At 44.3% G+C, this 16,463-nt stretch overlaps 5 protein-coding genes across 7 annotated transcripts in view; 3 read left to right on the top strand and 2 right to left on the bottom strand.

The window, feature by feature from the left end:
* Window positions 1–5,959, top strand: part of kay (transcription factor kayak) — a 61,121-nt gene extending 55,162 nt beyond the window's left edge. For all 3 annotated transcript variants that reach the window (XM_031969774.2, XM_031969773.2, XM_031969775.2), the window contains exons 2-3: window positions 4,020–4,466; window positions 5,051–5,959. In XM_031969774.2, coding sequence (XP_031825634.1) covers window positions 4,020–4,466; window positions 5,051–5,632 — 1,029 coding nt within the window. In that variant the 3' untranslated portion in view covers window positions 5,633–5,959. The remainder of the gene's footprint in view (window positions 1–4,019; window positions 4,467–5,050) is intronic.
* Window positions 5,960–7,344: 1,385 nt separating this feature from the next.
* On the bottom strand, window positions 7,345–12,750 carry mRRF2 (mitochondrial ribosome recycling factor 2). The gene is made up of 4 exons (XM_031969771.2): window positions 12,459–12,750; window positions 10,601–12,369; window positions 8,471–8,617; window positions 7,345–7,984 (listed from the first exon to the last, which is right to left on the bottom strand). The coding sequence occupies exons 1-4, from the start codon at window positions 12,604–12,606 to the stop codon at window positions 7,820–7,822; spliced, it is 2,229 nt and encodes a 742-aa protein (XP_031825631.1). The 5' UTR covers window positions 12,607–12,750; the 3' UTR covers window positions 7,345–7,819.
* LOC116423953 (uncharacterized) lies at window positions 8,814–10,607 on the top strand. The gene is made up of 3 exons (XM_076370008.1): window positions 8,814–8,936; window positions 8,981–9,145; window positions 9,640–10,607. The coding sequence occupies exons 1-3, from the start codon at window positions 8,814–8,816 to the stop codon at window positions 10,519–10,521; spliced, it is 1,170 nt and encodes a 389-aa protein (XP_076226123.1). The 3' UTR covers window positions 10,522–10,607.
* On the bottom strand, window positions 12,717–13,772 carry mRpS18A (mitochondrial ribosomal protein S18A). Its single transcript, XM_031969778.2, has 4 exons — window positions 13,472–13,772; window positions 13,207–13,340; window positions 12,995–13,118; window positions 12,717–12,908 (listed from the first exon to the last, which is right to left on the bottom strand). Exons 1-4 carry the CDS (start codon window positions 13,569–13,571, stop codon window positions 12,787–12,789), a joined length of 480 nt encoding a protein of 159 aa, XP_031825638.1. The 5' UTR covers window positions 13,572–13,772; the 3' UTR covers window positions 12,717–12,786.
* Window positions 13,773–14,307: 535 nt separating this feature from the next.
* Window positions 14,308–16,159, top strand: LOC116423951 (zinc finger protein-like 1 homolog). The gene is made up of 3 exons (XM_031969776.2): window positions 14,308–14,597; window positions 14,908–15,213; window positions 15,293–16,159. The coding sequence occupies exons 1-3, from the start codon at window positions 14,496–14,498 to the stop codon at window positions 15,854–15,856; spliced, it is 972 nt and encodes a 323-aa protein (XP_031825636.2). The 5' UTR covers window positions 14,308–14,495; the 3' UTR covers window positions 15,857–16,159.
* The last annotated feature ends 304 nt before the right edge of the window (window positions 16,160–16,463 follow it).

Here is a 16,463-nt window from a genome sequence, read left to right as displayed (position 1 = left end):
TCGGAAACTTGGAACGCCGAATGAAATTATTTTCTGGTTCGCTTGGAAGCTTGGATATTTAGGGAACGGAGACACTGCGTGATAGATTCACGGACGAATTCTAGTTTGCTCTATTGTTCCTAGAAAGATAGTTCGTCTGTATAGAGATGCAGGAACTAGAGTATGCGTATTTGGATAATTGCTTCAAAATCGGGTCAAACTTCCTAAATGCTTAACACTGACGTCACTCAAATTTGGCTGACACTATTTCGTTGGAATCTTGTTGGATCTATGAGATATGAGGAAGATGGAGCAATTGTTACGAAGAATCTTGACCTTTTAGCTTCCGTTTAACGAAGGAAACTGTTTCGAGCACGTGTTTACTCGGTCAAGTGTTGCAAAAACGGGAGTTTCGACGAATGTTCACTCGGCCAAGCCTTAACACGTTCATCAAACTGAATGTCACCGCATGGGTATCATTGTTTATAATATAGAAATGTTTACGAATAATCATCGTTCAATTGAGTGTATAGCAATTCGATTTGCTCGGGGGTCACCGGTGACCGGTTCGTTCGTGTTTTCAATTTTAAACCCAGTTTCTAATTTTCGTTTTCAACCCCAGGCTCGCGAGGGGTCGAAAAGAAGGCGCGTATCGGTTTCATAATCCGTCGCCGGAATGTCGGCGATCGTCGCGCGGATTCCTCGGTCCGCTCAACGCGAATTCCGCGGCGGCGACGTTCGATCACCTGGAACCGCGCGAGAGCGACCGGGGCTCGACCTTCGTTAACGATCCGAGCGCGGATCGTAATTTTAGAAATGATAGCGCGCGCGAAGCCTCGTCCCTCCGTGTAGTCGCTTCTCTCCTTACGAGAGCGAAGGACGCGCCGCTCCGCGCAGCGCCGGCTCTCTCTCCTTCCTGCGTCCTTTTGTGCTTTCTGGGAAACGTCCCGCGCGGCGATTGGTCGCCGCGATAATGGCGAACGCGCGCGCGAGCCTCTCCGTCGCTACGTGAGCTGCGATTCGAGCCGAGTCATTAATACCGTCGTGTGCACCGCCACACAGCCGAGCTCGTCTCCTCGCGTTGTGCACCGACGCGCACGCACACCGTCGTCCCCGCGATGAAATCCGTCCGCTGACTGACAATCGGTTTTCTATCGCCGTGACGTCCGAGCGCACGCGGCTAAGCGGAGCGACTGGAGGAATCCGCGTTTTCGAAGGAGAGTTCTGGAAAAGGGAATTCATCCTTCGCCGCGTGAAAATCGCAAACACGGATCTCGATTTGGGAGACTACTTGATCAAGGATAGGTTCACGGACGTGTTTATTCTGTTGTTCTTGGAAGAACGTTGATTTTGATCTGGAGTTAGGCTCGACTCTGCTGTCGTTTTAGTTGAAATTCATACTTGGAAGTCGCGAAGGATTGTCGATTGATTTACTCGAAGCAAGAGATCAGTATAGCAATTATTCGATAATTCAGCTGCCATGTTACAAGCTTTGTGTACTTTAGAGTCCTGGTCCGCAAAGGCTCAAGAATAGACGATCGAGACGCGATGCATCGATCAAAATCCACGTGAACGTTTACCGGAGAATGTTTATAACGTTCGTTAACTGACGTGCTCCAAACCTGTCGAGCAAAAGTTCGTCTCGGAGGAACTGGCTCTATCCTCTTTGACCCATTTAGCTTTTTAGCTACCGGCTGGCTGTCGCGTCCGAGAGAGACGCGAGTCCCGTCCTTGAGAATATTCACGATTTCGTCAGTCGCGGAGAAACTCGGAGCCGCGTCCTCGAGCCGAGCAGAAAAGTCCTTAAAGTGTCTCTCTAAACTCTCCAAACTTCCGCGCGGCGAGCCGAACCCGCGAACAAAGATCACTTTCAACCGTCCATTGTCACGCTCGAGCAGTCTCTCCTTGGATTTTCAGTAACTGGAAGGCCGAGGAGACTAGACAGCGATTTCCAGCCCGCCGTCCGAAGCTCGAACCGATCGCTATTCTCAGTCGAGGCGACCGCGATCGGAACGAGTAAACAGATTTCGAGGATCGCCGATCAACGCGACGCGGTTGGGGGGTGGAACGGGGATAATCGTTAGGAGCGTCGCGATAATTCGTTGTAATTTTAGCGGTGATGATGCCGACGATAATGATGCGCACACCTTGGAACGTAACCCCGCGGACGATCTATCTGGCTCGCGCGATAGCTTATCGGCTATTGAATCACGGATATTTTTATCGGAACATCTCGCCGGATTAAGCCTCCCGCGATATCGCGGGCACGAATGACGGAGTGGCGCGGCACCGGGGGGGAGGAGGAAACGATAACGCGTGTCCCGGATCGCGCGTACCTTTCCATCGGCTCTTTGTTGTATTTTTTTCCTCGTACGCACTTGGCCAAACTCTCCTGCGACTTCAATGGCGGCTCTAGCGAAGACCGAAAAACTGTCAACACAATTCTTCACCGTAACGTACAAATTACCAACAGTATGTAATCCTATTACAAAGCTCGAAGGTGCAAATCATCGGGATCTCCAATAGAATTCTAGAAATTAATCGTACGATCAAAATATCCTTCGAATTGGAAACTTATGAAATAGAAGCAACAAAATTAGTGTTGTATATAATACTAAGTTTCGTATAATGCGTCAGTACGTGAGATATTTCTATAAAATAGCTGTTTCTTAGTTTACGTATGCTTCCTCATTAGTTCGTTTCATATAGTGTCGTCTGTCTTATTGGAAAGTGTCGAGTATTTCTAGTGACAAGCTTCCGAGGTCAAAAGGTTAAAATTTGCGACTCTCGCATCCCCTATTCCATTCTCCTCGTTTTCCCACCGATCGATCGAGGTTTTCCATCCACCGAAACGCAACGTTGCTCAAGCAGTTACCGGTGCCGATAACGCGCGGCGGGTTTTTCTGGCCGCGCGGCGCAACCGCGAGGCAACCGGCTACCGTGTAACGCGCGGCGTTCGATTCTCTAGAGGCAATCGTTCGCCGTTTCACAGCTGCCAGCGGAAAACCATTTGTTTCCCAACCGTTTCATGATCTCGTCGCACCTGGCCGAGTTCAAACAGTATTGCGCGCTCGCCGAAACGCGCTCGCGCGTGTCTCTGTGTGCGCGCGGCCGTCCCTCGCGCTCCTTGCGCCACCGGTACGCATAGACAGAACCGTGGATAGATGAATCGATTAGATAGATGGACGGATAGATTGTTTACGGGCTATTAACGAGAGCGAATTCGAGGTTTCGGGACTCGAGCTTACTTCTCGCGAGTCGGGTGTCGGGGGCTTCGAGACTTAGAGTCATTACATTCACGCTTTGGGAATGATTGTGTTAGCTGATTGATATTGGGAAGCATTGGCTATCGATACTTCCCAATATCTTTACATAAGGATGTAATTATTGTGTTACAAAGGGAGAACATGGAATGATATGAAGATATATAAAAATTGCCAAATATAATTGAATATAACTGAATATGTTATGAAAAATCAATATAGTTCATAAGCAAGATATAACCGAAATCTCCTTGGAACGCGTTAACTTGCCTCATCATCGTACGAAACTGAAATCTTCATTAGAACTTCATTAACTCTTAGCAGTCCTATGTCGAATCAGACTCGACATTCTATTTTATTGCAACCTCTACCTGTTTTAACAATTTTTTCTATATTTGTAGCATCACAATTGTACCATTTAAAGGTAACGTTTCAATGACTCCCAAATATTCTTGAATAAATAAATAGAGCGTCATATTAAACTGTAATCGAATGAACTAACGTCGACGTGAACCTCAAAGTCAGAAAGAGGAGCACTTCGGACAGCTAAGGGTTAATCCTGTTTGAAGTCTTCATTAAATAGAATTTCACAAATGTCATCTACTCCCTTCGAATTCAACTGAAATATTACTATTACCAATCGCAGTTCTCCAAACGTAAAATTGCACTCGTTTTATCGAACTAGAAGCAACAAAATGGTTGCACGTAGTCGCGAAAGAAATAAGACAAGGGGTTGAAATGAGAACCGGTGATTAACAGGCTGTCTTTCCGTTGCAGTTGGTATCCTTGGACGGATTACACAGCGGCGTGCCGACGAGGACGACGCCGACGCTGACGCCGACGACGCTCCGCAGCATCGAGCAGACGTTCCTCGAGCTGACCAGCGAGTCAGCGTCGCACAGCCGCGAGGCCGGGTTCGTGCCGCCCCTGGTCGAGCCGTCGCAGCCGACCCCGGCGCAGACCCAAAACACGGCGACGCACCACATCATCGCGGCGAGTGCCGCCCCGGTGGCAGCGACGAACACCACCCTCGTGGAGCCCCATCAGACACAGCCGCAGCCGCAGCAGCCAGCGAGGCGCAACATGGGCGGCAGAAGGCCCACCAGAACGATCGGCATGACCCCGGAGGAGGAGGAGCGCAGGCAGATACGCCGGGAGAGGAACAAGATGGCAGCTGCGAGGTGCCGCAAGCGAAGAATGGATCACACCAATGCCCTGCTAGAAGTAAGATCATCTATTGGATCGTCAATCAGCGGAGATGATCTTTGGAGGACTTGATTGCTCGCGCTTTGGATAGGATTGATAGGATTGTACTGTTCAATGTTAGAACTAATTCTGTTAGAGTTCTTCATTTGCCTATGGAAACTCCAGTAGTCTGCTGAGATTTTAGTTGAATTATGATTTAGTTTGCGTATTTTTCAATCAATTTCGTTACTCATTTCCTTGAAACATCCGGTCCTTTTAGATAGTTGCGGAAGGGATGTAGGAATGGGTCATTTGATGCATTTGGTAGTTCTAGTGTTAACCTTGTTGCTACGGTTTGGGAATGATGATTATGTTAGATTAGAGTATGTGTACAACTGTCGATAGAGAAAGAAGCTACTGGAGTGTACAGTAGCTAAAAGGTCGACAGGTATCTTAGGGCTTGCAATGAAAGTTTAGGGTATGTTAAGATGTATGTAACAGTTAGGGTATGAAAGGCAGTAGCTTAAAGCCAAGTATCAGAATCCTCGATAGAGAATTGGTTAAGTAGATAAAGCTTTGAAGAGGTAACAATCACGTAACTAACAGGCGCGTTCCGTTTGCAGGAGACTGAGGGTCTGGAACAAAAGAAACAGAGCTTGCAGGAGGAGATCCACCAGCTGCAGCAGGCCAAAGACGAGCTAGAGTTCATCCTGGAAGCCCACAGAGCGGTTTGCCGGCTCCGCTCGGCGTCACCTCCGGACATCAAGCCCGTGATAAAGCCGGACCTTCCGGCCGAGGATCAATTCACCGAGAACGACAACGTGATGGGTAAACAGGAGACGACGATGAACGCGAACGTCAGACCGAACCGGCCGAACTCGCTGCCGGTCGGGTTCGACAACAACAACAGACCGAACTCGTTGCCGATCTTCAGCGAGCCGAAGGAGCGGCCGGACACGTTGCCGTTCAAGACGGTGGAGACGCCAGCGTTCATGAAGCCGTCGATGGACGTCGCGGGCATGCCGATCACGACACCGACCAGCGGCATACCGTTCAACTTCGAGTCGCTGATGGAAGGCGGCACAGGCCTCACGCCGGTCTCCACGCCCATGATACCGTCCTGCTCGACGCAACAGAGAAACAACCTATCCGCCGTGGACCTCAGCTCCCCGGACGCCAACCCGCCGAAATTGGTCAGCTTGTGACGCCAGGAGGGCCTCGAGTACGGGTCGAACGAGGACGACCCGGAATGAAATGGTGTCACGTGTATTTGCTGCAATAACCGTGTGCGGACGAAATCGTAGGGTTGTACGGGAGCGGGGAGGATGATGATGATGATGAGGATGATTGTTGATTGATGATGATGATGAAGAAGACGACGAAGAGGAGCAGTAGGAACCATGACGCGATAGGAGAAGCTTTGCGAGGAATTTCTTTTCTACATCAGCCAGCTGTTGCCATACGACGCCGCTAAACGAGAAAACTATTGATCTTTGTTGGGCAGTATTAAACGGAAGACCCTCTGCAACGAATTTTGTCTTTTCTCCCCATTGATTGTTGCGCCGACATTCTTTGTTATTGTAATCGTCGGGAAAACGATATTGTCTACCCCGCGCGACGCGTTTCGTCGTTGACAGGACGCGTCGGAAACGTTGACTCTCGCCGTTCCGTCGATGGACGTCGACGAACGCTAACTGCGATTTTTATTCGTGAAGGATGCAATAAAAGGATGTCGCTGACACCCGATATTCCCGTTTCTCATTGTACGCGACGGGCGTTCTTTTCGCGACCGATACGGTTACCCTTGTCATGAGATTCCGCCGGCGAATTGCGTTTACTTTTTTAATTCCTCCTCGGGCCCCGGAGACGCGGATCGGTTCCTCGGGAGGGAATTCCGGTTTCGCCTTCCCTGCGATCCGCCAGCGAGGATCGGTCTCGTTTCCCGAGGACTCGACGTTGGTCGGGGAACGCGCGCGACGAGCGAGGCATCCTCGTCGCTTTTCCCCTCTTCCGCGATGGGGAAAACACTGATCTCGCGACCGATACGGGAAAAGAACGTTTCGAAATGGAAAAAGAAACATATATATATATATGATGTACCTCGAACGAGACGCGGCCAGAAGTCGAGCCGATATCTGAGCTGTTTGTTAATTAAGAAACTCTCCGCGCGTGCTGTATTTTCTACCCTCTCGTGGACGATAACGGTTTTATATGCGCGCGCAAGTGATATGTAATTGTATTTAAACTTCGTAACGTTTCACGCAAACAAATTAGGATGTAACGACCGAGCATATTAATAAGATTGTCACGTATCTCTTCGTTCTCTTTCTTTCTTCGTTCTATACTTTTTGTTCTCTTTGTTCTACTTCTCTTTTTTGTAAGGAATCGAATTGTATGTCGACAGAGGATTTTATACTGGCCGCGACGATCGCGCGCCGTTCAAGGCAATCGATTTTCCAGAGCTCAAAACGTGTTGACGTAGGGATAAGGGAACTCCGTCGTCTTTGGATTGCGCCCGACTCGATCGAGCCGCGAACGTTGCCGCGCGATTCGGAGGTTAAACCGATCTTGAAAGGCTCAACGGCGACGCGAGCGTGCGTGCGTGCGCGCCCGGAATTGCACCGTCGCGTCGCTCGCCAGTTTATTGTACGTTTCACTTGGCGAACGAGTGCCGCGCGCGACGCCGGCGCACTCGAACGTTTCATCCCCTGGAGTCGTTCCCATTTGCAATACTTTTCCGAGAGAAAGATTTCTGTGCAACCGACGTGTTCGTTGCAAGTCTCATCCCCATTTTTAACATTTAATCCCTCCATACATATAATAATATATACGCATACATATATTTTACTATGTATGACATTTTTGCATGATCTTAAGCAATATTAATATATTTATGCGCGGCGGCCGATCGCGGGACCGGTCCCACAGAGCAGCAGCAGCAGCAGCAGCAGCAGTTTGTAATTTCCTCCTCTCCGTCTCTCTTCGGGTTTCTTGCTCCGCCGGTCACCCGGCCCCGGCGATCGGCGACCGCGAACGACGATCGTATAAGAAAGATTGTAACGCACCATTGATAATGCTGCAATATATTTTCATTAGATTGGAACGAATAAAAAAAATGTGAAACCGAGCATGTAATTAATCGAGGATAAGACGCGCGAGCCGTTGTCCTCCTTAGGTGTAAGCGTTGTTGCCGTCTGTGTGAAACGATTTTTACGCTGGATCGACCGAATTTACACCTTTGTAAAGTTGAACTACGCTGATTTTTATTAATACACGAGAATTCAAAAGGATCAGAGAGAAAGGGAAGCTAGCCGTTCGCCAGGCTCTCGTCTACACATTTATCCCGTCGTCACGTGACCGTTTATTTCTTTACTCTGAGACATCGTTCGCTCCTAGATCACTCCCGTGACCTTCTTGATCACCTCCGCTTCGTTGTACGAATCTAACGGTTCGTAGCGGTTGAATTCCATGGAGAACGTCGCGTGACCCGAGGACGCTATCCTCAGCGCCGTCGAGTAGCCTAACGTCTCTGCCAGGGGGACGCAGCAGTTGATCACCTGTATTTCATACGTTGTTCAATTGTTAACTCTTCGTTACCTTACATTCATTTCTGGCTTTCGGGAGAGCCGTGTAGGAATTTTATCAGGTGTACGGAATTGTCAGTTTGACGCGTGTCGAGTTTGACAGATATTCATGAAGCGTTTACGTCGATGCAATGGCATGAGTATTTATCCTAATCGTCTATAGTACAACTTTAACCCTTTCGCGACGAGTGCCGTGTATATACGGCAGTCACTTATTGGTTTTTTTATATTATCATTTTATTATTTTATATCAGTAAAGTTTATTCTGTTCCTAGAAAAATGAATATTCGTTTCACCAGCACTGCAGCTGGCTTCGTCAGGGAGCTAAAGGCATCAGTATCAGTCTTTAGCTGCAATGCTGGCGAAACGTTGGGACAAAATTCCCAGTTCTCCCAGTTCTCTCCCAAAAACTAGAAACGTAACGATCCAGGTGAAAGCATCGAAACTACTCTTGGTTACCTTGTTCTCGCCGCGAACATCGAAACTGTGAATTTCTGCTCGCCTCTTCCGGAGGTCCGCCATGACAGCCCCCGCGTACTCGGCCTCCACCACCACTTCCAGCTGCATTATCGGCTCCAGCAGTAGGATCGTGCTGGCGTGCATCAACTGGACAGACACATCGACGTTTCGTCAGTGTGGAACTACCACGTTCATAGGGATAGGGGATATTTCTAAGGGAAAAGTTGACTGGCGTCGCGTGAACCGATCGCCGTGTCGAAATTCTCCAGCGACGTAGTCTGCGAACAAGAAGCGTGGATTCGAGTCGACGTTCCCCGGTGTCGAGAGTGAATCTCGTGGTTCAATGGTTGCTGGGTATGTCTCGCTACTGTACAGCGTCGGCGAGAAGCCGCTAGAGTACTGGAGCAAGCGCCAGTCGCAGTCGGGTCGCATTCGCAAGATCCTTGACTCGGATCTGCTGGAGAATGTAGGTTCTCTTGAGTTAATTCTGTGCGGTTCTAATTTACTGGAACCGGGAATCGGCAGGTCATCGAAGTGCAGGACCTAGAGCAACCGGACGACTACGGCACCTCGATCCTCTGCCCGTCAGATTCGTCAAGGTTCCTCAGTATTGAACTGCCGGTCCTCGTCGTCGTCATCAAGAACCTGAACTCGCACTGCCGCTTGCAAGTGCAGGTGGAGTATCTGAGTGAATTACGCTGACTAGAGATAGGAGGAATCACGCTAGAACTACCGAGGTAGTTAGTGTGATGTCAGTAGCTGGTGTGTTGTCAGTGGATTCTTTAGAATTGAAGGGGAAATTTGAAATTGGTGATCTGGTCTTGATCAAACAGGATAGAGCTGTAGCTGTAGCTGAAATTTAGCGTCCAGTGTGTTAAGATTGAGAGTTAACGTTAGAACTACCCAACACGTTCTTCTTTCCTAATTATTAGAAAGATAACAGATGCTTCTCTGTGGAATTACTAAAGAAATTGATTTAGTGATACCCAAAATGAATCATAATTGAAATCTCAGTAGCCGTATTCTTAGAGGTCCTATAAACAAATTTGGAAATGATTTGACTGCTCAGTTGTTCTAGTGTTCAGCAATGATCTTGTCAGGCATCACTTAAGATCCTAATTGTTTCAAGCATAGTTCTAGCGTTAACACAGTCCTCGTGAACGACGCAGGTAGTGGACACACAGAGCTGCCTGCACCACTTCCAGTTCACCAACGCGGAGTCGGAAAGGTACAACTCCAAGGGCGTGATATGTCGCGTGAGGGTGAAACTGGAGGCCGGATGGAACAAGTTGGAACTGGACCTGTCGCAGTTAACTCAAACCGCCTTCAACAGCACCTACGCTGCCACTCAGAGACTGCAAATCTGCGGCAACTGCCGCCTGCGTAGGGTCTATTTCATAGACAAGCACTACGAGCACCAGGAGGTCTGCTCCGAGCTGTACCACAGCTTCCTCGACGCTTACATGTTGAAGTGGGGTATTCGTGGCGTCGAGAGGTCGACCCAGACCAACGTCAAGAGAACCAAAAGCAGATTCAGGGAGGCTAGCAATCAGAAGGGCACGTCGAAGCACGTCAGCGGCGACAACGTCAGCTCAGAGGACAGCAACGACAGCAAAGGCACCAAGAGGAAACTCGAGGAGAGTTTCCTGAGGAACTTGCAGATCAAGAGCGACATTCTGATCAACGACTTCTTCGACCGACAAGGCAAGCTACCCCGGACGTCAGAGTTCAAGCGGCACGCCAAGTTGAAACGCTATGCTCTGCCATTGATGAACGCTAGATCTAAACGCCAGGACACTAGTCTTTCGGAGGACGTGTTCAAGAAGTTCAGTGTCCCTAAAACGTTCACAGACACCTGCATACATAGCGAAGAGGAGAACGCTATGAGAGCCATGCAAGAGAAATGGCACGACAGGTACTTGTTGCGTGAAGAGACGAAAACCGGCGACAAGCGGAACATGAAAAGGACCATGCTGGATCAAAAGCCGAGGTCTATGCTGATTTTGTCAGAGGTGAAAGCTGGAAACGAAAACAGGCATTTAGGAGTATAGAAGAATGTAGTTGAGACGGTGGAGCATGAAAGGAACGTTATTGTAAAGTATGATGATGTCAAATAATGAATAAAAGTACCTTCCTGATAGCTTGAGACACAGCTGCGGTGATAATTGTTGTTGGAGTGGCAGGTTTAAACTCCAACCAATGTAACTTGACTCCCATGTTTATAACAGGGTAACTTAGCTTAGGCCCATGCAACAGAACCGATTTTACACCCTTCTCTACTGCTTTCATTACTTTCAGTGATATAGCGCTTATGTTTGAACAGGATTCTGGTGATTTGTCTAGCAGCAGAGTTCGGGCTTCCTTGTAGTTTGGTATTAATGATATAGTGAGCGTGACTGCATAGTTATACTTCCCTATTGCGTACTCTGTAGTGAAAGTGTCTCTAACGGGGTCTACTATTGTCTCTCTGTAGGCAATTTGCAGTGGGCCAATATCTGCGTCGATTTTGAACTCTGATCGAATTCTTTCTTTGATGATTTCTATGTGCAGTTCGCCCATGCCAGCGAGGATAGTCTGCCCAGTCTCCTCGTCTAGAGTTACCTTTAAACCTGCATCTTCCCTTTCCAGTTGCTTCAGAGCAGACTCCAAAGCTACCTGATAAGAGAGAGATGGCGCTTCAATTGCACAGAAGAAAACATGCTCTAACGCTGAGTTCGAATCGAAGAAGTTGTTTATCTCTTCTGGTGTGATATTTGTATTTGATTCGAGCTTTTCTCGTGCTCTGTTGACTGCTAATGCGTTGGTTACTATTAGGTCACCGGTTGTGGTAGTTTTGAGTCCTGCAGCTGCTGCAATGTTGCCATTAGTAATCTTTAATACCTCTTGGTAATCATCCGCACAAGCAGTGTATAATTTAGTGACCTGTTCGGATGTTTCTTTCTGAACATTATACACTTTGTCATTTTTCTTCATTTCTCCAGTGTAAATTCTGAAGAAAGTAAGAGCTCCTCTTTGCTTATCGTGCACTACTTTAAATGCTCTGGCAGACAAATGATTATCAAAGGATTTATAATATTTGAAGTATTTACTCTGATCAGGAGATGGTAGATACAAGAGGACGCTGTCCATTAAAGGCTGCACTCCTATGTTCTTGTAAGAACTACCTAAGAGTACAGGAACACCTTTCATATGTATAGTACTCCTGCGTAAAGCATCTGTTAATAATTGTGGTGTAATGTTATCCAAAGACTCCTGTGCAATAATTACATTGGCTAGATTGTCATCCATACCAGACAATTTATCAGTTAGAAGCCTACGCTTCTCAAGTGCCATTTCCCATAGGCTTTTGTCCTCTTTCTCTGACAACTTCAATTTTGTTAGTTTCATACCTGCATCATTTGTCTCGAAAATCATTTTCTCTAGAGTAATTACATCCACTATGCCATTCAAATGCCTTTGCACCTTAATGGGGAACTGTATAGGTAAAGCTTCTACATGTAATTTTGACTCAATAGACTTCAGACTTGCATCGAAATTCGCATCTGCTCTATCCATTTTGTTTACATAAATAATTTTGGGTATGCCATATTTATCAGCTTGCTTGTACACAGTCTGTGTCTGAGCTTCCACACCTGCAGAACCATCGAGTATAACTACTGCTCCATCCAATACCTTTAGAGTTTGTTCCACCTCCATGGTAAAGTCAATATGCCCTGGGGTGTCTATTAAATTAATAAGATGATTTTTCCATTCAAACGTCACCGCTGCTGAAGTGATAGTTATGCCGCGTTGACGTTCTTGGTCCATGTAATCTGTTACCGTATTGCCATGATGTACTTCTCCCATGGATCGAATGATGCCAGAGTAAAATAACATTCTTTCCGTGGTAGTTGTCTTGCCTGAAAAGTCATTATTAAAAATTATTTGCGTGACAGATACATCGTAGAATAATAGGTTATATTGATAAATATAATATAATTCAACAAACCAGCATCGATGTGCGCCAAAATTCCGATATTGCGAATCTTTGCAATTTCATGATCATTGCGTTCACCTTTCACTACCTTAGAACTATTTTGCACGTATCGTTTTTGAAATTTACACCACGAAGTTGTTATTAGCCTACGTTTCAACATGATTTCTAACCTATTCGGTTACGTCGAATTACACGCGAACAAAGTATTTACTGAGTGAATCGATGATAGAGGAACATTAAACGTATGGCTTAAATAACGAAAATAAATCGTTCAATAACCAACGAAACATGTGTTTATTACTTCTTTTATCATTCATATTTATTACATATAATTATAGAATTAATTCAACCAATATCTCTGTTTAATAGTTTCCTCGTCATAGTACGTATTATACTTCTTCCATTGGTACCTTCTGGTAGGGTCGTTCTTAGAATTTCGTGGAGCTAAATTTGGCATTAATCCTACGGGACAAAAACAATAGGAGTATCTTTAATATTAATGAATTTCCAAGATTGAGTTCAATTCAAATAAATTAATTATACTTTACCAGCTTTCTGAGCCATCACAACCATTGTGGTTATTCTTTTCTGTTGTACTTTGCACAGACCAGTGATTCTACGTGGTAACATGTTACCGTTCGATCTTACGAACTGACTAAGTATAAGGACATCCTAAAATAGTTTTTTAACTATTTAGAAATATTACAAATTGAGATACTTGATTGGAACATATAATTTATGTCAGAAAGTAAACTCATACTGTATGTTTAATGTCAAGACCAGAGGAACACACAGGACAGGCATTTCCTTTAGGTTTTAGAAATCGTTTATCATTTTCGTCAGGTTTTATAATTCCCTCATATGTTATTGTATTCCCTTCCCTTTTCTCGATAACTACAAAGAAAAGTGAGATGAGAGGTTACATAAATTCGAAAGTATAGGTTAGAATATTCAAAACATGGGATCGTCATAAAGTTCAAGCCGTTTTTCAAATTTCTGTTAAATAATTAATAGTTGCTACTCACTTTCTTTAAGATACGATGTCGCAGATAACGATACATTCCTGTTTTGTACCGGTAATTGTATAGTTGTTATACTTTTAACGAATCTAAACAATCCAGCCATTTTGCTGACTACAAAGAAGAACTAGGCATCGAATTGATTATTATTTACTGTATTACAAACTAAAGAAGTTATTATAAATTACCAATTATTACAAAAGTTATTGATAATTATATGTACATTTTGTACTTTGTAAATGGAGCATGTTGTATTTGTTTATGCCTAACAGTATCATATGAACATATGGGACTCCCAGTTTAAATGTTTATGAATTTTAATTATTTCGATTTCAAACTGGTCGTTTAAATTCTATACATCAACAATACGAAGTAATCGTTAGTAACAGTGCGTTTAATTAATTTTTAATGTATAAAAATAAAAAGATGTAGATTAATTGTCTTAAAAAATATATTCCAGGGACAGAGTATTGTATATGGAGCTTGTTTATAATGGTATTCAATAAAAAATGTTGACAAGAGTCACGTAACATATAAATATACAGAATACAATTGAATGAAATACAAATTAAATAAATTGTACTTGTACAGAAAATCATAATGAGAAAATTTCTTAAATTATATAATTTTTTTGGAAGAATGTGCAGTCTGCAGTCATAGTATTTTTTTTATTACAGCTTTCCTTTTATGTTACGCGTAAATATTGTAATTTTGGAAAGTTTTTGAATGTGAGTATTCCATTCAACAGAAAGTATTCGAACAAACTTCTAAAGAAAAGCGTTGATTTGCCAGGGACGTTTAACGGAAAAATCTTATTGGTGGTTTCCTCTCTGTTTTCCTAGCAAAATGTCAGACGACGTGGCCGATGAAACATGGTGGCCGTGTCATACTATGATGAAGCTTGAAACCGTCATGAGACTACGATATGTCATGTGAAAAGACTCATTAATGGGAGTGTTCCTTATTAACTAGTTCATCGTTTCGTTCTTATACGTAATTTAATGCTGTGAACGTATTGTCTTCATAAAATATGGGGCTGTGCAAGTGTCCGAAACGAAGAGTAACAAATTTATTTTGTTTTGAACACCGTGTCAATGTTTGTGAACATTGTATGGTTACAAATCATCCAAAGGTGCGTATACAGTCATTAATAACTTGGACAATAATTGAATTAATTTAATAAGGAACATCTAGACGTCAATTTATGACAAACAATTTTTATCGATGATGCAATCGTGTTGAATAAATACTAGAAACAATGTAATGTTTATGTACAGTTCACAGTGTTCTCTAATAACACTGAAACTAAATTTGTCATAGAAAACTTATTGACATTGTTATTCATACAAATGTCAACAGATTGCTTGCAACTTTAGGGACATATCTTGTCTTTCCATGATGAACCTACATTAATGCCATCAAATTTGTTGTATCTTTTTCAGTGTATCGTACAGTCGTATATTCTGTGGCTCCACGATCATGACTACAATCCAGTCTGTAATCTATGTTCATTAAACTTAAACGAAGGTGACTGTGTTCGGCTAACTTGCTATCACATGTTTCATTGGGCATGTTTGGATAAATATGCCAGGCATTTGCCAGCAACAACGGCACCAGCAGGATACACATGTCCAGCGTGCAAGGAATGTATCTTTCCTGACTCGAAATTGGTCTCTCCTGTGGCTGATGTATTGAGAGAAAAGTTGGCAGGAGTTAACTGGGCACGAGCTGGTCTTGGTTTGCCTCTGGTATATATTTGAAGCAATTGTACACAATCTTCATTATTCCAAATGATGTACAAATAACTTACACTATCTCTTTCCATAGCTCAGCGAAGACAGAGAGCAGAAACCAGAACAGGAACGTCCATCGCTAAGAGTTGAATCCACATCCTATCAGAATCACACTTTAACAACTTCATCCTCTCCCACAGTAGCTACATCACGCGCCTCTAGTAGCATGAACTCAGTACACACCAATATCAACAACGTGCATTTAAACAATCAGAAACTTGGTCCACCTTATTCTATTGTAAATATCGATTCATCTTTGGGATTATCCACACCAACATCACGGAAGGTTTGCGAGGCGTACGATGATCCTAAGGAGATATCCTTCGATCACGATGAGAACAAATACAAGAGGAAGTCAGCCATGGAGTGGTTCTTAAGGTGGTGGAAGCTGATAGTCAGTCCACCGCCAAGGCGTAGGAACACATCTGGGTCGATATACGAAAGATACGCAGTGATAGGTATTATGGGAATACTAGCATTTATTGGAATTCTAATTTTGTTCTCCTGGTTGGGAAGAATGGCTACGGATGGAGATCCAAGCTACGACCTACACGCAAATCCTCACGTGATAGTCGAAGATCAACCCGTCGGCATTTAATACAGCCCACCCTCTGAACGAAGATTTGAAAGGATCAACCGAGACTAAAAACGAACGGAACGTGCTACTTCTGGTGATAACACGATGCTTGTAATATAGCAATTTAATTAACTATCAGTCAAATGAATCTTGTGTACCGATTGAACTATGATTTTATTCAGCAAGAAGAATTAGCTTAAGGTGTACCGTATTGTTAGTCTTAACTTTTGTTAATTTTTATGTAAAGTATGCCGTATTACTCAGTTGTATATTTTACTCTGTAAAGATTTACAAACTTTTCCAAAAATATTGCGTAAATCCTTATACGAACCGTTAGTCTTTTTTCATTCTATTGTCAACGAGAATCCGAGGATTGCGATCGATGGCTTATAACTGTGATTTCGATTAGAGTTACTTTTATCTTTGACATTATTTTCTATCTAAATAGAAGCTTGTTAATTCTATAATGTTTCTAATGGAACCGTCAGGTATCCTAGCAATTTTCGTACTCAAAAATCACTTCACGTTAAGAATCACCGTCACTAAATTACTCCTAGCTTTAGTATTCTCTTCGACGAAAAGAACTCGGCGAAACTCTCAAAAATTCACGGGCCATGATTTATTCACA

This window comes from Nomia melanderi, chromosome 8 (genome assembly GCF_051020985.1).
Source record: "Nomia melanderi isolate GNS246 chromosome 8, iyNomMela1, whole genome shotgun sequence".
NCBI classification, from domain to species: domain Eukaryota; kingdom Metazoa; phylum Arthropoda; class Insecta; order Hymenoptera; family Halictidae; genus Nomia; species Nomia melanderi.
Note: the sequence above shows the minus strand (reverse complement) of the source record. Positions and strands in the feature narration are given on the sequence as shown.

Excerpts from the sequence above, each read along its gene's own strand:
- LOC116423951 (XM_031969776.2), top strand. The coding sequence starts at position 14,496 with ATGGGGCTGTGCAAGTGTCCGAAACGAAGAGTAACAAATTTATTTTGT. Across the intron at positions 14,598-14,907 it reads TGGTTACAAATCATCCAAAG|TGTATCGTACAGTCGTATAT; the intron begins GTGCGTATACAG and ends TATCTTTTTCAG. Across the intron at positions 15,214-15,292 it reads CTGGTCTTGGTTTGCCTCTG|CTCAGCGAAGACAGAGAGCA; the intron begins GTATATATTTGA and ends CTCTTTCCATAG.
- mRpS18A (XM_031969778.2), bottom strand. The coding sequence starts at position 13,571 with ATGGCTGGATTGTTTAGATTCGTTAAAAGTATAACAACTATACAATTA. Across the intron at positions 13,119-13,206 it reads GTCTTGACATTAAACATACA|GATGTCCTTATACTTAGTCA; the intron begins GTATGAGTTTAC and ends AAACTATTTTAG. Across the intron at positions 12,909-12,994 it reads TGTGATGGCTCAGAAAGCTG|GATTAATGCCAAATTTAGCT; the intron begins GTAAAGTATAAT and ends TTTGTCCCGTAG.
- LOC116423953 (XM_076370008.1), top strand. The coding sequence starts at position 8,814 with ATGGTTGCTGGGTATGTCTCGCTACTGTACAGCGTCGGCGAGAAGCCG. Across the intron at positions 8,937-8,980 it reads ACTCGGATCTGCTGGAGAAT|ACCGGGAATCGGCAGGTCAT; the intron begins GTAGGTTCTCTT and ends TAATTTACTGGA. Across the intron at positions 9,146-9,639 it reads ACTGCCGCTTGCAAGTGCAG|GTAGTGGACACACAGAGCTG; the intron begins GTGGAGTATCTG and ends TGAACGACGCAG.
- mRRF2 (XM_031969771.2), bottom strand. The coding sequence starts at position 12,606 with ATGTTGAAACGTAGGCTAATAACAACTTCGTGGTGTAAATTTCAAAAA. Across the intron at positions 12,370-12,458 it reads TTTGGCGCACATCGATGCTG|GCAAGACAACTACCACGGAA; the intron begins GTTTGTTGAATT and ends ATGACTTTTCAG. Across the intron at positions 7,985-8,470 it reads ATGTTCGCGGCGAGAACAAG|GTGATCAACTGCTGCGTCCC; the intron begins GTAACCAAGAGT and ends TATGAAATACAG.